The following is an 18,418-nucleotide window of genomic DNA, read 5'->3' as shown; positions in this document are numbered from 1 at the left end:
AAATGAGTCAAAACACTGTTAACACTTACATTTGGAAGTAACTAAGATTGCAACCTAAAACAACTGTAAGTAGAGAAAATAATGCAATGTAATAGAAATATGAACTAACTTCTACTGGTACCACAGGGTGTTACTTAATAGTGATGTAACTAGATCACAGTATTTCATTTTTCCTCCATATGCATTTATAGTTTTTAATGAAGTGAAAACGTACTGATAACAACCAGATGTTCAGTTACACATACCAGCTCTTAACAAGCTGCTGAAAGAAGCCTTCATAATTCAAAGCTTTGGGAGCTCTATCTTGCAACAAAACGTTAGCAACAGTTTCTACATAAGAGTCACACAATTAAATACTGAAGTTGCACCTTTTTGCTGACTACGCAGTTTTAATCATTACCGTATACTCCCGAGTGCTAACATTAACAAAACCAAAGAAAAAGTAGAGTATCCATAACATACCCAAGGGAGCCATAAATCAAACATCAACATACCATAACACAAGTGTTATAAGGGACTGCACAAGTCTAATTCTTGAAAAGTAATAATCTTGTAGTTTCTATAAAATGTCTTACAATTAAACATGAAATCTTTTTTCCTTGGTATTTTGTACAGGGCAGCAGAGCCTGTTTTTCAAAAGGGCAATTCAGGAGCTTTTTAATAACTCTCAGATACAGAGCCACAATGCTACAGAGTCCCATGGTCCCTACTACTACCTCTTTTAACCGTGCTGACTGTAACTGCCTTAAAGTACATTTGTCTTTCCCAATACAAACTAACTTTGAGAAAAACTTCCTTAAATTCATCATAGACAATTCTGAGACACTCCTAGATATGGTTTGTTGTACATCTCTGCAGCCCTTGCCAACAAATATCAACATATTTTGGTCCTTCAGTTATATTTCATAGTAAGGGATATGGAGAGGTGGCTTACAGACTTAGCATTCGTCGTCTTCCCCATCTGACACCTTCCTTATTAAATTCAAGCTAGACTGCTCACCTGCATTTTTCCAAGTATGTCTGTAGGTTATTTTGTAGGCAGACATGAGCTCATTCTGCCAAGGCTTCCAGCAGAGCAAGCTCAGAGGTGAGCAAGCTCTGTCCACGCTCAGGGAAGACTCGAGCCTTCACGAGCTCAGTGCCCGTGCCAAGTCCAAAGTCTTATGCTTGTTTTTGGCCAGTCTGGAATATGGGTTAAGATTATGTACCTGCCTGCAAAATACCACACGCATGTATCCTAAGCTCTCCTCCCAACAGTATCTGTCATCTTACATATACGTCTTCACAATGAGACACTCAACTGTGAAGAATAATACGATCTAAGTTATAATCATAAATTTCTCACTGTTCCATTAAAGAACCTACACAGCATCATCCAGCAATGTTGTCCACTCTTCAGTAACACATTTGCAAAAAAAACTTTAAGACAGTACATCTTGAATTATATAGACAGAGGGGAAAAAAATTATAGTACTTCTGAAACATTCTGCTTTCACCAAAAAGCACCTGACAGCATTTAGAACAACTTCAAAAGAAAAGAGTGCAGGACTGCTGCACAGGTACCTCTGCTCCTGCATTTTGGACACAGGGATGGCCTTCCATGCTTTAAAAATCATCTTAGTATTTCAGCGAAAGAGAAAAAATAAGCTTAAACTGAGGTATAGAGAAACCATATATTCAGACAGCAGCTGCCAGCTTATCCACTCCTTCATGAAACTGCACCTACAGAACCCAAGGGGCACAGCACACTAGCTGTGACAATCCTCTGTTAAGGCTATTTGATGCCCCCAAGAAAAACTTCGCTATTCTGGACACTTCAAAGACAGGCTAAGCACAGGGATTTTAATGGTCTGTCACACCAAAACTTCATCTTTAATAGCAGCTTTAGAGACAGACGTTCTCTCAGCAGTGCCACTGTAAGCTGCCAAAGCTGCCTATCCTCTACCAAGTGATTTTAAGTCCTGCTACAGAAATCATTACAAGTTTGAATATTTCATGTATTCCATTGAATCTATTCCTTCCCAAAATTCACACACTAGGCTTGCAATTTTCTTGATTTATTCCAGCTAAAGAGAAAAAATCAACTACTCCCTTGATACAAAGTAGGGAAAGAATTTATAGTGTAAATCTGATCAGGGAAATAAAAAATAAACTCACGACTAAAATAATTCTGATCATTCTCCTGAAAAAAATTAATACTATATTAAGTAAAAAAGTTTCAGCCTTATAACATCTTTATGAAGAACAGAGCTCGATTCTGTATTAGAGGAAGCAAGTTGTTCTGTATCTCCTTTCCCCTACCCTACTTCTCCTTCAATGATATTGCAATAAAATTGTTAGTCAAGGCACTATCACATTGTTAAACATATTATATGGTAAACAAGAAAATAACATAGACTTTTGTAAGTGTTAGTATCTTACTAACAATTCAATAGCATGATATTTCAGGAAGAATTTAGCTAAGAAAAGTTATTTCACAAAAATACTCCAAAAACTTCCACATCTAACTCTTAGGAAAAGTTAATACTTTTTCGATATTGCTGAACATTAAAGCTTTATAACTTCTTTTTTAATAAGTGATTATTATCACTATATTATATAGTAGATGAAGTGCTTTCAACAGCTACTTCCATTCCCAGCAACCACATTCACACAGAAATAGAGATGCTGATAGCTTCAGTTGTTGAAAAGGGTTAAGACAAATCATGCCTGTAAATTCTTTTCTGCCAGAAAGACAGAATAAACGATACTGGACTCCACACACATTGGGACTTCCGAGAAAGAAAAATAAAAGTGTGCAGGATTTATGAACTTGCCCATATATCGCGGGCCTTTCATCCCTCTGTACTTCCTCTAATCTGCTCCAAACAAAAAGTGTATCCATTCCGGGAAGTCCTGACAAGCTCTGCAGAATGACACTAAATCATATCACTAATTCATTACACACTACCTACCCCAAACCCTCAATGTAACATTGACAGAGTTGTATCTAATGACAGCAATGTTTCAGAAACTATTTGTCAGCTTTCCAATCAAGAAAACAATCTGAAGTACAAAAACCTAATCATCAGCAGAGCTGCATACTACACTGTAATAGATAATCAGAAACACTTTCATAGCTGTGATGCTTTAATTGGGGCACTACATTTTAGGCAAGACTACAAGACAATTTAACACAAAAGATACTGCTAACACTATTTGGTAAAGTTTATCCTGGGAAAAAATAAGCTAATCTTATTAGGCCAGGTGCAGAAAAACATTTTTATTTCCAAAGAACAAAGTTCTCCTTAATATAATACTGAAGTATGTTTCATGACATGCATCCCAGTGGGATGTGGAATCAACCTATCACAGATACAGCAGACGCACAAGAAAAGCCACGTAAACAAATCTGGAGATCTATAGAAACATTCCACTTAGTCATTTCTCTTCTCTTCCCTCTTCTTCAGACATCAATTCACTGCTGTTTCAGAAATTAGTATTAAATAGTGACTTATTTAACACACATGCAGTTGAAAAACCCAGACAACTGCAGAACAGGAACTTCTGTTTGCACCTTGCCGCATCCCCCAGAGATGAAGTGACATCTCCAATGTACCTTCCCCTGTACGATTAGCATAACCATGTCTAGTCAAAAGTTAGCAGTAACTGCTTGTGTGCCAAGAGAAGTACCTGAAGCAAATGTCAAAGCTCCTACAAAATAAAATGAGTTAACTTCTGCAGATGGCTTGAACTGGGTATGAGATGCTGATCATGTAGTTCTTCCAAAGAATATGCAGGGCTGGTACTGGCAGCAAGTTATCATTATCAGTACCACACCATCACATAGAGCATTCAAATACCAGTATTTAAATATTAGAATTCCATCACCCTACACTTTATATTCTTTAAAATGATCAGTTTATAAAAGGAGGCTGAAAAAACAAAAAAGCCAACTTACAAAAGGGGAATTTCAACAATGAGCTGGATGAGACAACACAGCAACTCTTCTATGAGGTCTTCACACTCTGTTCCTGAAAAGAAGCATACCAAAGGTTTTCTAGATTTTCAAATACCAAAAGAAAGCAAAGATTTAAATATACAGATGATCAATATTTTAATTAAGGAACAAACACCAGAATAGAAACTCTACCTGTTTAAGTAGTAGATGGCATTCTATTCTGAAATGCAAAGCACTTGAGATTATCACCAGAGAAAATGTTGATATTAAGCCTTTTATATATAAAACAAATAAGAATTGTATAAATTAAATGAGATGCTGGTATCGTAGGGAGCCTGCTAATTTTAAGCACATCAAGCCTTACTTTACAACTTAACTAAATTCGAGTTAAATTGGGTTGTTACTAATAACTGAACGGATCACTAGTGACTTCTCACTGGTTCACAGTTCAAGTCTCCTCTCAAAATTTCACGCACTTCCCGCATTTTCCCATCCCTTTTTTAATCCCAAGTGAAGAATAAGCAAAGACAGACAGCAGAGACAGTTTCACTTGTCTAACATACACTGAACAATATTTTAAATTAATGCAGCCTACAGTACACATCATTGCTGCTCTTAAGCAATTAAATCTACACACTATTTTTTCATGAGTGCACATTTATTTATTGAAGAGGTTTTACATGTTTCAATGACAAGTAAGGATTCATGAATTTCCAAAGTGCATTTTAAGTGAGCAGAAATTATTCTCTACTCATACACAATGTGACAAAATGCACAAGAAGATTAAATTATTTAAAAAACGCAACTATTCTAAGCAATAGAAGTGGTGATATTTTACATTAGCACTGCAATTTTCGCAAGCAACTGTAACAAAAGACTTGCAGCATTTACTCAGGAAAAAAGGTTATTAAACCAAAGTTGTCACAGAATACTAAAAAAAAAAAAAAAAAAGGAGATAAATCTCTTGGCTTATTAGGATTTTTTTTTTTCTGCTTTCAAAATGAAATTATAAAGAGAAATCTACAACACAAAGAAGTGCAGGGGTTTATAGTGCTGAATGGCCTAAGAGCAGGTGGAGCTTTTCCCTCTGCATTACCCAACAGGCATTACAGCACTGCAGCACAAGGATTACACAAACGCTTGTTTATTTTCTATTTTCCAGTAAATACATCCTGCAATAAACACAGCATTACAGCCAGGTTATGGCAGGGTTACTCTATTTAACCCAAGTTTGTTCTTAAATCCAGAACTCAATTTAAGAAGCACACCAGAGGGAATATTCACAATAAAGCAAAATTATTTCTCCCCACAATTGCTTTATTAAAAACACATTAAAAATTGTCACCTAGTGAACTGCACGTTCTAAAGGAAATCAGTTTTTTATCGCGGAAACAAGTTTCCTTTATATAGAATCCCCCATGAGTAACACAATGTAGCTCCTGTTAGTAAAAATCAAGAACCGCTAGCAGTATTTAACCTTAGGCAGAAACCACTGCCAATAATAAAGCCCAGACAATATATTTTAAAGTAATGTGAACGTGACAGTTTCCTAGGGTTTTCTGAATCTAAAAAAACGCATACAGAGCAAGACTGCTGCTAGTTCCCAAAAGGGACCTAATTGTTTCTCTTGACAACTGAGGAAAGGGACCAGGGGAGAGGAAAAAGGACTAAAAAAGTAAAGTGAGCGCATTTTAAGAATATTGTTTCTTCCATCATGCTATACACACAAGTAATTTGAAGAGAGAATAATCTTATTTGAATACAACAGAGGGTTTTTCCCTTCACACTATATTCAAAATAAAGCAAGAAAATACTGGGTTAGCACAATCACATAGAATGGAAGAGGTTAGTCTTTCCTGCTCTGTTCTCTGTTTTTCTTTTTTTAAAAAAAGAAAAAAAAAAGCTTAATTGCTGTAATCAATGCCATTCAGCTACAATAATTAATGTATCCTTTTCCTCATTGGGGCTCATGCACTCTTGCTTAATTCTTGTCTTGCCAAGACAATGAGGCGGATGCATGCCAAATCTATAACGTGAGAGGTGGCTGTAAACATGGAACACTACGTGTTTTCATAAACAATGCCTTTTTCAGTAGCAGGATAAAGACAATACACACAATCCTCATGCACATTAATGGGTCACATACTTGGATCGAAGACATGTGTGAAACCTTGGGGAAATAAGTAATGGGTGAATCTGTGCCGGTAAGATTAGATCAGCCTTGCAGAGCGAGGAATCGTAGGTGCATCTTCTACAACTCTACTGCAGTGCAGAACTAACTGCACATACACAGTTTTAAAGATGTCCAGTTATGCTGAAGCACCATTTTTTATCTGCTATATTTAAGTCCTCAAACACATGGATCACTTGCATTATGAGTTTTTCAGCTTTTTGGTGGAGTTTGTTTGGTTTTGGTTGGTTGTTTGGTTTTTTTTGTGTGTGGTTTTTTTTTTGTTTGTTTGGTTTTTTTTTTTTTTTAGAATTTTGGGTTTTGTTTTTTTTTTTTACAGAACTTATTTTTTTCCTTTTTCAAAGCTACATACATTACAGACACTGGAGTAGCAGACACTACATGGGAAAAATGGCTTTCGCAGAGGAGAAGACACATGCCAGAAGACTCCACTTCTAGTAAAACTGATGCAGCTCCACCCTTGGCCATGATACAAGGTCTAACATAGAGAGTAAAACAGTCTTCTCAAGAACCTAACTACTAAGTTATCACAACCTGGTCTGAGCTGCTGCGGCAGCTGGATGCACCTAATGTTAGTAAGATATTCAGGTATCGCAAAGTATAGCCTCCCCTTAGATGCTGCTTGGTTTTCTGTCTTATTGCTTCTACAGATAGGACAGAACTTGGACACCAGTAATGAAATAACTCACTGCTTGTAAAACAGTACCTAAAGCCTCATCCATCCAGTTCATTACACAACCAGCAGACAAAGTCTCTTCGGGTTTTGTGGTTTGATCTTCAGCTCTAAGGACTCTTCAAAGCTCCCAACTTTCACTTAAGAGTGTTAATAATGAGTACATAAACTAATTGCCATCCTTCATTTCCTTCATGAGCTGAACACTCATTAACTCATTTAAGAGTTGCAGCAAATGTACTGTTTATTCCCTCCTCTATACTCTCTTATTTGCTGTAATACACCAAATAAAGTCCTTAGTAGCCTTGGGATAAAAACTTCTCTATAGAAAATTAATAAAGTTTCCTACTACAGGTCAAGCAACAGGTTAAATTAATTTCAAATCGGTTTGATTCAGAATACAATACACAACATACTCTCTTACACCTCTGAATCACAATACAGTTAAAGACCCGCGCAGAAATTACGGGATACAGACAGTGGAATTGTCACTAAGAGATGAATAATTTGTGTTAGCAAGACTAACTCAGATAAGCATATGCTGAGTCCACTTCAGGATTTATTAATACCAGGGTTTTTTTTAGCTGAATCTTAAAAGACATGGTTTACTTCTCTATATGGATTTTCCTACAATCAAAATTGTGCAGTATCTTCCAAAGCTATATGCAAATTCCCAGTTACGGATGAAGAGGCAAAGGTTGCGCTTCCTTGGCTAAAGAAACATCTGAAAACTATCAAAAGGCATAAACTTCTACTAATGGTCTATTATTGAAGGAAATCGATAAACAGCGCTGTTAGCAGGGACTCAATCCTGCACAATTTATCCATTAAAACTTTATAATGGTAGGCTACAACACCCTTGCACTCAAACTTTTTGAAAAAGGAAAAACCTGAATAATCAGATTTTATGACACAAAACACAACTGCACAGCTTTATTCTGAGCTTAAAACACAGTTTAGCAGGGAGAACCACGAACTGGACACTGAAAGCATATGAATTGCAAAATCTGGGAGAATTCTTCCAGATACGACAGTTATAAAAAAATGCTAACTAAACAAGAGTGGCTGTATCACATATAACCTGTCAAAATACAAGACATACTGCTCAGTAGCCAGTGACAAGGATATTTTCCATATATCATCACTATCACACACTGTACAGCTCTGCTCAACATACCAAATATTGCAGTGTGTGCTGATGCTCCGACTGCAGCGTGAGCAGCAGACGTGCTGACACTGCAGTTATGTACTGAGTTCCCAGGCACTACATTAAAACTCTGAGAACATGGACTAGGATATATCCTCTGACTTGAAGAGGGAAAAAAAAAAAGTGATGCTTATAGTTAAAACAAGGAAACAAACACCATCATGCTGTGATTTCCATGTAAGTCTCAAGGCGATTCTGAAAAGAACTGTCACCCTTCAGACTGAACAAGGCATACATAAATGGATCATAGCAGAGAAGGTGTTCGTGCTGTTGGCTGTACTGCTCTTCACAGTAACTACTTACCAGCTATTTATGATGAAAAAAAAATCAGCCACCATATTAAGGCCTTTATCCATACACATATATTATATAATGTAAATAAAATAATAAAGTATTTTATAAGGTTTATCATGCTCACAATTGAAGAAAAGTAAAATAAGATTAAGCTTTGATAAGTTAAAATACAGCAAAGATGGCTAAGAACTTAAATTTCTCACCAAAGATAGTCTTAAGTATGTACAACTCTATTAAAAGTAGTAATAAATTTGTGTAAACTTCACAATACCAAGGTATACTCTACTTTCCAAAGAATAAAACAGAATTCAGAACAGCTACGCTTAATTATGAAAATACAAACAACAAACATTTCATCTTTTTCTGCTCACTTTAAATAGGCCCTGACACCACAGCAGTTTATTAGACTGTTAATGATGCGTCACTTTTCCTGTAGCTAAATTTAAAAGCTATAGGAAGGTATCTACATTATTACCATACTCAATGTATATTTTTAAAAACTATGTGAAGATCTGTTCAGAAATCATACATGGCTATGTAAACACAGCATATCATGAACCTCAATACCTTGAGGAAGGTCACAAGAACCATCCCCAAGTCAGAATCAGCAGCAGACTCAAGCTGTGGCTGAGCCGAGGAGGAGCTCATTTCCTGCCTCCATTCCCTGCTCTCACCAGCAGACCACACACAATTACCTTCCTAATCAAGAACATCCAGCGAACAATCTGCTCAAAGATAATTGCTAAGTACATTTGCCATCAATATGCACAAAATTCACTGTGAATTACAGTCAAGTGCTACTAGGACATGGCATAAACATGGATCTACCACACTGACAGGAATCTTTTCTCATACCATGCTGCGAGGAACCCCCAGCGTAAGAAATAAAGATCACAGGAGTTCAAGCTAACAAAATATCTCAGCTTTTCCATCCGTTTCACCCTGCTGCACTACACTACTGAAGCAAAAGGTGGACAGTTTTTTAAACCAAGTATAAACCCAGATGGATTTTGCAATGATAGTTCATTATACACAGGTGTTACTTTCTAATTCACGAGTCAAGCTGAGTTCATTCTTGGAGATTACTCATCACAGTTTAAATACACTAAACCATTTCAATAAGTAGCACTTTATCTTTTGGCAGCAGAAGTCTGATTTCCCCAGAGGACGGCAGGCACCAAGGAGTTAAACAGATTTTAATGAACAGTTTTCACTGTTCAGTGAGCAAGTAGCTATTAGGCATTCTCAACATGTGTTCTTGCTGGACTGACTGTTGAGGGAAATCCTGTCAGATACTTTTGGGTTTTTTTCCCACAATCCACTCGCACCAGACCAGCATTCTGATACCAGTCCTTTTCACCACATCATTTTTGGCTGTATGCAATAAACAACATGCAATTACAAACTCAACTGTATCTTTACAACAAAGAAAAGGAAATCAAGGCTCCTGTGCCAGCATTATCCACTATGTGTTCTGTAAGAGTGTCTTGATATGGTTCTACACAAAGACTTGTGGCAGACAATGTTACGGCTTTCTTTTTGCGGTAATGAAACTGATTTTGAATGCACTCACACTATCCATCTTCAAAAAGAAGGTCCAAGAGAGCAGAAAGAACAGCTAGGTTATCTGAGCATACTCCCTGCCATCTTTCGTCTTGTGTAACCCATGCTCCATTTCCTGGAGGTGCACTTATTTTGGAATATTCTGCATAAATTCTTTGACTTTTCCTGTATTCTTATATAAACTACTGCTCACTAATTAAATTTTAGCAGTTGCCCTTTCCATGGATCAGTTCTAACCATAGTACTGTTATCTTCCTTCGCTGAATTCCTAAAAATTGTGTTAATTCCACCCCCTGACTGCTGCTGATTTATGAAACACATGTGACAAGAAACACATATGTGTTTAATTGCAACATCACTGGTTCTACGGTGGTATGTGGTCAGTTTCACGCCAATTCTATTCTGTTCTTCTGAACAGGACCATCACTACCTTTCAAACTGTATGAAAATGACTAAAGGTAAGGTAGGTCTACAGCATCGCTTCTGAACAACTGTCGAATTAAGTCTGTAAATAAATGACCACCTTAAATTTAATACAAATCTTCAAAGAAAAAATAAACAAAACAACTTAAACCCTGCTCTAGAAGAGGTCTATTTTGCTATAAGAACCTGTAACATGCCAACAGCTTTTCCACAAACATTTAATTCCAGCAGATGATGAGAATCAGTATGTTGTTAAAAACTCTCATCACATGTTGAGGGTGTTCTCTTTCATATGCACGACACAAAGGAAGATGATGTACATCGAATTAACACCGAATTACTTCCCATCCCAAAGGAAGTAAGTCAGTTTTACTACTGACTACACACTTTCAACCTCACAGGTTGTCTTGAACAGTAAATATGTTGCATGTACCCTCACTGATACTTCATTTCTAGTTTTAAAGCAGTTTCGGATTCTTAGTCTACACAAAACATAGAATCACAGAACTTTTTGGTTTGGAAAAGACCCTTAAGATTATCAAGTCCAACCACTAACCTAACACTACCAAGTCCACCACTAAACCATGCCCCTAAGCACCACATTTACAAGCATCAGAACTTTTTAGCTTCTTGTGGGATATTTGTGTCATTAGCACTAGTGTATACCTACCATATGAGCCTGGTGTTTTCTCTTCATAAGTGAAATGAAGTTGCAGCTCCTCTTCTGACATTCGACTGATGAATACTTTCAGCAAACAGCAAATAATAAACAGTGCATTGTGAGCCTGCCAAATAAAAAGGTGACTAGAAGAGAAGCAGAAACAAACGAGAATCAGTAATGCTTAACTTGCAAACATGCATCAAAAAACCACAAGAAAATACATGCCAGAGTAGACAAAAGGGTTCCTACAGCCGAAGCAAGGAAAAGAAAAAGTGCTCAAGCAGGGAATCTTTAGTTGATGCCACAGCAAACAAACTGGAGATGTATTTCAAAGAAGTATGATTTTCTTCCCCCAAGAGAACACAATCTTATTCCTAGCTACATTTGTATTATTAAACACCACCACCACAATTGCCAGAAGTACCACTCTCTGAATAGCTTACCAAATGGCTCACCACGCTTCTGGAAGTTTCTAGATGCTACAGGCTCAAGCCACCTAAAAATTCGAAAATTTCCTACAGCTTCCATATGACAGGTACTTTGGCTTTCTGAACCCTAGCACTTCTGTCAGTCAAACAGCCTCCAGATGACTGCAGGCATTCATAGACTTCAGCAGCACAACATAGCAAGACCTTTCTATGCAACATTCACTGATACTTTTCCAAGCTCTCTGAATGCAATATAGCTTCATTACATTTTCTTGAGTCGGAACAAGCAGCTGCTGAGAAGTCCATACAACAGGATACAGTCAAGCTCTCACTTGAAGCTGTATTTGCAAGGTATTTTTGGATGAAAGCAGCAGGAGCTATCTAGGTTGAAATAACTTCTTTCTCCACATACAAGCAAAAATGCTGAAAGCAGTTCTGGGAGTAAGGGGGCATTAAAAAGAAGCGCCAGATCTGATGAGATTTGGACATCTGTCTGTGAGTGAAGGGGGGGACAATTACAGAAAGCTTTCCTGCAAAAACTATACAGTGCTGCACATGTAACCTCTGAGTTTTTTCCTACTGCTGAAACTGGCAAGCAAAATCAACAGCAGCTGCATGATGTGATTTGAAAGTAATGTCTTTATAGAAGTTTACATTCAAATCCAATCAAATTTAAAACATTTCAAAGATAAAATATTGCTTTGTACATTAAGATTGAGCTTAAAAGGTCAAGTGATTTGTAAATAGCTCTAAACTCACAGTAACCAGAAATTACACCATTTGTACACAAATGTAATACACAGGAAGAACAAAAGCACCTTTTTCACCAGCAATCTATTTACCTATTACACGTCATCTTCTGTGTTTGTAAAAGTACTAGATACTTGTTCTGTTTCAAACAACCATATAAGAGAAATCCAAGTTTTGGTCTGTGAGTATGTTAACTAGCAAAGTAAAAAACTCAAGAGCTAGCCGCAAAAGGAACACTTAAAAAGTGAAATGGCACACAGAGCCTTTTTCCAAGTACTTACTTCTGACATTCTGCTGAAATTTTCAACTCTTTGGTTCTAGAAAGAAAGACTTTAACCAATGACCCAAGGTTTCCTGTTCGAGGATTCTTCTCAACTAGATGAGGAAAAATAAGATATGGCTATATAGCACGTGTAAGTTGACACCATTTAGTTCAAACAATATCTAGAATGAAACCAAATTCCAATGTCTTAAATATCTCTACATAAAGCACAGTATGTCTGTTTTTCTGTACAGCTGTTGCTCCTCTTCTAAGATTCTCCAGTACACGCTTTACTACTCTGTAATTGTTCTCTAAGCATACTTTTCATCCTAGATTTGAAATATCACAAATGTGGAGCTCATACTGCTTCCTTTCCAAGACTGGTCTAGAGTAAAACAGTGTCCTGTCGGAAAACTGGCAGGTTTTCACAACTAGCTTTTACCTTTTTGAAATATTGTTGACAACATTTATATTACCCCTTTCTTTCATCTTCTGATTAATTCTCTTCCCGTACTGATCAGCTTAGATGGTAGACGGAAAAAGAGGTAGTAGGGGTGGAGTTACTTGTTTTAAACCTTCCAGTCATTTCAAGTTCTATAAAACAGTAACGATGGAAGTTTCTAAAAGCTTGAGAGCTATATAAACACATTCTTTACACTGCTTTAATCTTATAGTGGAACACGTACAAGTAGAGGTACACATACTAAAGACATAGATGTGCATGTGAATGCCATTTCTAATCTTTCTGACAAAACACACAGAAAAGATGTTACAATTTCTCACCTAAAGACTTGCAGACTGAGATTGTGGCTTCTTCCAAGAGCTTTAAGTCAGCACTAGAGAAGGGGGAAAAGAAAATAAAAATGGTTACAAATCAGCTGGGTTCCTGTACTTCAAGAGAAAACTCACTATAAAACAGTAGAAATATTTTACTATGAAGCACTTAATTTTACCAATCCGTTAGCTGGTTTACACAGATATCAGAGAAACAGAGTGGTTGAGGTGAGAAGGGACCTCTGGAGGTCATCTTGTCCAATCTTCCTCCCCAAGCAGGGCCACCTAGAGCCAGTCATCCAGGACCATGTCCAGGTGGCTTCTGAGGATCTCCACAACCTCTCTGGGCAACCCATTCCAGTGCTCGGTCAGCCTAGTATCAGGCAGGACAAAGCGCATTTGAAGTACAGTGACTATTAAATAGGAAACTAATATTCAAAAGAGAATTGTTTGTCAAAGTGAAATGATGTCACTACATCACTTGTGTTACCACTACCTTTGTGGCTTCAATGCTGCCATGCTTAGCTTGATGCCATTGAAAATACACGTGGAACGGCAGCCTACAGAAATAATTTGATGTTTTGTTTTTTTTTTTTTTTACACAAACTATCATATGAAATAACATCTTTTTTAAAAGTATAAATTAAAGAGCCCTCAATCTGACATTTAACCTCAAGATAAGCATCACTTTCCTTTAACTAATGTTGTTATATTAATGCAACAATCACACCAGACACATCAAATTTTTCGTAACTTTTTAAACTGCCTTTTGGTATGCCTCAATGAAAACCATCAGCTGAAAAGAACAATAAAGCACCAAACTAGAACTTGCCAACAACCACTGAAAGTAAATAGCAGCCATGTCAAAAACACAAAAAGACATTTATATACTTCTAGCACTACAAACATACTAGTACAGAGTAACTGATCCTTGAAAACAAAAGAGTGCATGTGAAGTCTATTTTTCCTTAACAGATGGGGAAAAAAAAAAAGACAAATAACAATCAGATATTGTGTCCAATGCCACATCAAGCAATATGAAGTTGTCCCAACGTTAACACCTAAAGGGCAACCTGTTCCAGTGCTTCAACACCGTCACTGTAAAACATTTTTTCCTTAGTCTGAATCCACCCTCTTATTGTTTAAAACCATTACCCCTTGTCCTATCACTATATGCCCTACTGCTCAGGACATCTGAAAGGATTGTGTAGACTCAATTAACACGCAGTCTAACCTACAGGAATGGCAGTCCTTCTGAAGTTCCCCAAATTAAAACACAGCCAAAAAAGCCCAGTTCAATGCTTGCAGACATAACACAGCATGTAATACAGCTTCAGAGCTCATGCAGCATATCCTTGTAATTAAAGGTATGAAAATCAGCATCCTCAGAATAAACAGGAAAGTAGCAATGTAATAAAACCTAAATAGTAACTGAGCCTATAAAAGTCAGCGGTATGATCTCCATTCAAGCACTCCTCTCACACAAAATTACTGCAACACTTAATACTGCCATAATTAGATTGCCAAAGTTGCTGTTTCTTCCTAAGCACTAAGTTTTCTGATGAGTAATCTGATTTCTATAAAAATATCAGAGACTGAAGACAAAAAGGCGTGGTACCACATGCACTCCCTCTGTCCCACCTCAACCCCATCTTGGCAACTACCTGCAGCTCTGACAGTGAACTTCTAGAAGACAGTGGTGAGGGAAACAGTTCCCCTCCTTTCTGTTTTTAAATTTAGAACTGTAATCCAGTTTACAGCACAGACCTAAGAACCGTTACGTCAAGCTGAGATTAACTATGGTGCTGTGCGGGGGGAAGCCCCTAAACCAGCTCCACTGCTGAAAAACCATGTGGAGCCATGCTCTTGGAAGCCATTGAGTTTGTCTGGGCTGTGCCTAAACTCCCGAAGACTAGCAGAGGAGGTAAGGATATTGGTAGAAACAGCAGCCAGAAGAATTATTTCAAAACTTTTCAATAAGAAATGCTTCAAGATAGAGACATCAAACAAATTAAGTTTTAAAATATCTGCAAATGTTTCTGTATATCAGCCCAATTAACGGTGTAGTGAGCTGACAGCAGAGACAGCTCTTCACCTACAGCTGAATATCCTAAGACAACTTCTGATTATCCAGATTGGCTTTTTGTTATATCTAATATCAGCATTTGTTCCCCTCTTATAAATTGCTTTGAAACATAAGTTCCAGAAAGAACAAACTTACACTTTCATGTATACTTCAGAAACATTTAACTTAGTTTCAAAGGTGGTCTCTCATTTCAGTGCTAAAAACACGCAGAGTAATCAAAAACAAATGGTATAAAGCTAGAACACCCTGCCAGTAACGACAGACAACAGTTTTCTAGGTCTATGTGAAACAAGGACTTTTTGCACTTAAAAAAAAAAAAACAACCCCACAAAAAAAAAAAACCCACACTTCAAATTTGTCCAGCTGGCTCCTTGTCATTAGGATGTATTCCTTCCTGTGAGCTGACAGGCCGGGTGAATATTATATTGGACACCAACCAACTAGAGAATTGAGAGTAAGAACACCATTTCGCTCTGTGTGTGTGGTGGGGCAATGTTCTGCTGTACTTCCTTCTCCCTAGGTATTTCTGTTGCATGAACTGAAATTCTGCAGATGTTGTTGCCTAGTCTTGAGGAGGGAAAAACTCAACTCTGTGTTCCTGTTATACAAATGAGGGGGAGTGGGTTGCAGTTAATCTTTAAACATTAAACTTCATTTTGGTAGGAAAAAGAAGGACTCAAGTGTTAAAAGATGTACTGAAGATCTGAAGGTCTTGCTTGGTTGCCACCGGTTTTGCTCCTGGCAACTTGTAGAAATTAGGCAACTCGAATTTGTTTGGGGACTTTGTGTGGTTTTTAACAACTGAAAGGGAACCAAAAAAAAAAAAAAACCAAAAACAAACTGTAAGAATTCTATACTTTAAAACTTGACTGCTTAGAAATTTGGGGAAAAGTGAACCATAATTAAAAGCTTTATGTCTACATTTATGGTTTAAATCCTGCAGCAATTACAATAATAACTCTGTATTACAGAAGTCCCCAGCATCTTTGGAAATTGTGTTCTTACACTGAAGAGAAGTAATACTACTGCTACATCCCCAAGGATAGATTCATAGATAGAGTACACTGCAGGGTACAAAAATAGCAGCTAATTTCCAGGTACCTGGGGGCAAAGCTTAGCAGTGGCTTCTTTCCTTAACTTGGACAGGAAAGAAAAGCAAGACACACTGAAAAAGCTGTCTGTACTATTTTGTGTGTGTGTGTGTGTGTGCTGTGAAGACAGGAGATACATTATATTAAGACTTAGGCAGAAAATGCCAGAGCCAAGATTCATAAGGTGGCACAAAAGAAATGCGACAACGAGCTATGGTATTGACTTTGCTCTACAATCCCTGTGGAGATGGCATTTGGTTAATGAACAAAGAATAAGGTGGAAATAAAGAATAAGAATGGAAACCTAACACTAAAACATCTGTCCTTTAATTAATCCACAGAGCAGCACTGGTAGTATTCAAACTATTTTTCGGCACTAACAAGAGCAAGCACAGACAGAGTGACACGGACAGCACAACCACTACCTCTATGTCACCGAGTAAGAACTCCATACCAGGAAGGTGAGAGAAGACATCAAACTTAAGTTTCAACTTGCGGGCTCAAATACTGCCCCTCTGATACCAGAGGTCACTTCTTTTTCCCGATACAAAAGTTCTATCCCTTCAACCTGTACTATCATATAAATCCCATTTGGAAATCCGATGCACGTGCGCACATACACACTCAAACATACAGGAACACTAACAGAAGCCAACTTCATATTTCATATTTCAAAAGGAAGAGTGAAAATTATGAGTTATCATATATACAGGCAATGATTATTGACCAAGTAAATAATAATATTGAAACAGTATTTAGATAATACAAATTCTGTTTTGTCTTGCTGAATTCGCTCTCCTGTCATTTCATAACTGATCTTATGTCAAGTTTTTTTTTTATTTTATTAGGATTTAATCATTTTGTATTTGTAGTTACTAATCACAGTACAAGGAGTTTCTCCATCAGCAAGTTAGTTTTCTGTAAGAAGGTATCTTTTCAGCAGAGATGAGAAAGAACAGTAAATTAAGCCATCTGTTGCTCAAATAACAACAACAACAAAAAAAAGAGTTTTCATTGACTGCAGATTTTTATTTCTGGCTTCATACTACCAGAAAGTCGGATTTTGTGGTCGGCTATTCTGGCAGATATTGTAAAAAACAAACAAAAAAAAAAAACTTCCAAAAAGAAGGGGAGGAGAGGGATCAGTGGAGTTACTTTAGACTGGTTTAATTCATTTCAATTGCCTTACTTTAAATTTACTGACAATTAGCCCCATAGACTTCAGCAAAACCATAATTAATAAACGACAGTGAAAGCTGCTTCCCGACAGCAGTCATCTTTGAAGAATATGGTTTTATCTGCTTTTATTTTAAAGGCATCACAATATAAGAGGTTTCAAAGTGTCAGTGACTACTGTTAAAATATCTCAACATGCCAACAGAAAGTATTCTGCATAAAAACTGTAATTATAAACATACCCATACCACGGCCTCTACCCTTATTATGATTAGGGTAAGACATTAAGACCCCAACCATAGCAGACAACTAACTCTCTAAGGCGGGGGAGGAAGCAGCTTTCCTGACAGTCTTTTCCTCTCAGTAAAGCTTTTTCCCTTGCCATCAAACGTAACACAAGAATCAGACTATTCAGTAAATTCACAGTGTGGGAACGCTGACTTTAATGGACTAGTTGGAGAAAAGACATCAAAGAATAAAAAGCTGCATATAATTTATTGTACCAATTTAAAAATGTAACATATTAAGGCAACATAAAAGTTGCTCATTTTTATGTCTTTCCATTAAAGGCTCATGCACACTATTCTTGAACCAGCCACTCATTAAAAACTCCAGGGAAGGAACAGAGCAGAACAGTAAATACTAAGCACATGATTTTCAGCAAGTTCTGTGTTAGTTAACTCCAGTTTAAGTTTTCCATCAGGAAAGAACTGTAACTCATACCATCACTAAGGAGGAGGCTGCATTCTTGCTAGCAGGTTGTAGGAGAACCAGACAAAGGTCTGCCTAAACCAAGAGCTAAGACTCCAAAGGAAACCTCACAGCTCTTGTTCATAACAATAACTAAAAAAATGGCACCCAGAAAAGCTGTATTTTATTTTTCCAATATCCAAACATTA

General features: G+C 37.2%; 1 protein-coding gene across 5 annotated transcripts in view; it reads right to left on the bottom strand.

Annotated features, from left to right (window-relative positions):
* The window catches only part of DYM (dymeclin), a 211,006-nt gene that overhangs the window by 175,773 nt on the left and 16,815 nt on the right, over positions 1-18,418 (bottom strand). For all 5 annotated transcript variants that reach the window (XM_086770006.1, XM_086770005.1, XM_086770007.1 and 2 more), the window contains 4 exons: positions 13,176-13,228; positions 12,412-12,505; positions 10,962-11,095; positions 3,941-4,013 (listed from right to left, as the gene is read on the bottom strand). In XM_086770006.1, coding sequence (XP_086626132.1) covers positions 3,941-4,013; positions 10,962-11,095; positions 12,412-12,505; positions 13,176-13,228 — 354 coding nt within the window. The remainder of the gene's footprint in view (positions 1-3,940; positions 4,014-10,961; positions 11,096-12,411; positions 12,506-13,175; positions 13,229-18,418) is intronic.

This window comes from Chlamydotis macqueenii, chromosome Z (genome assembly GCF_036417535.1).
Source record: "Chlamydotis macqueenii isolate bChlMac1 chromosome Z, bChlMac1.mat, whole genome shotgun sequence".
NCBI classification, from domain to species: Eukaryota; Metazoa; Chordata; class Aves; order Otidiformes; family Otididae; genus Chlamydotis; species Chlamydotis macqueenii.
The sequence above is the reverse complement of the archived record's forward strand: the minus strand, read 5'-3'. Positions and strand labels throughout refer to the sequence as shown.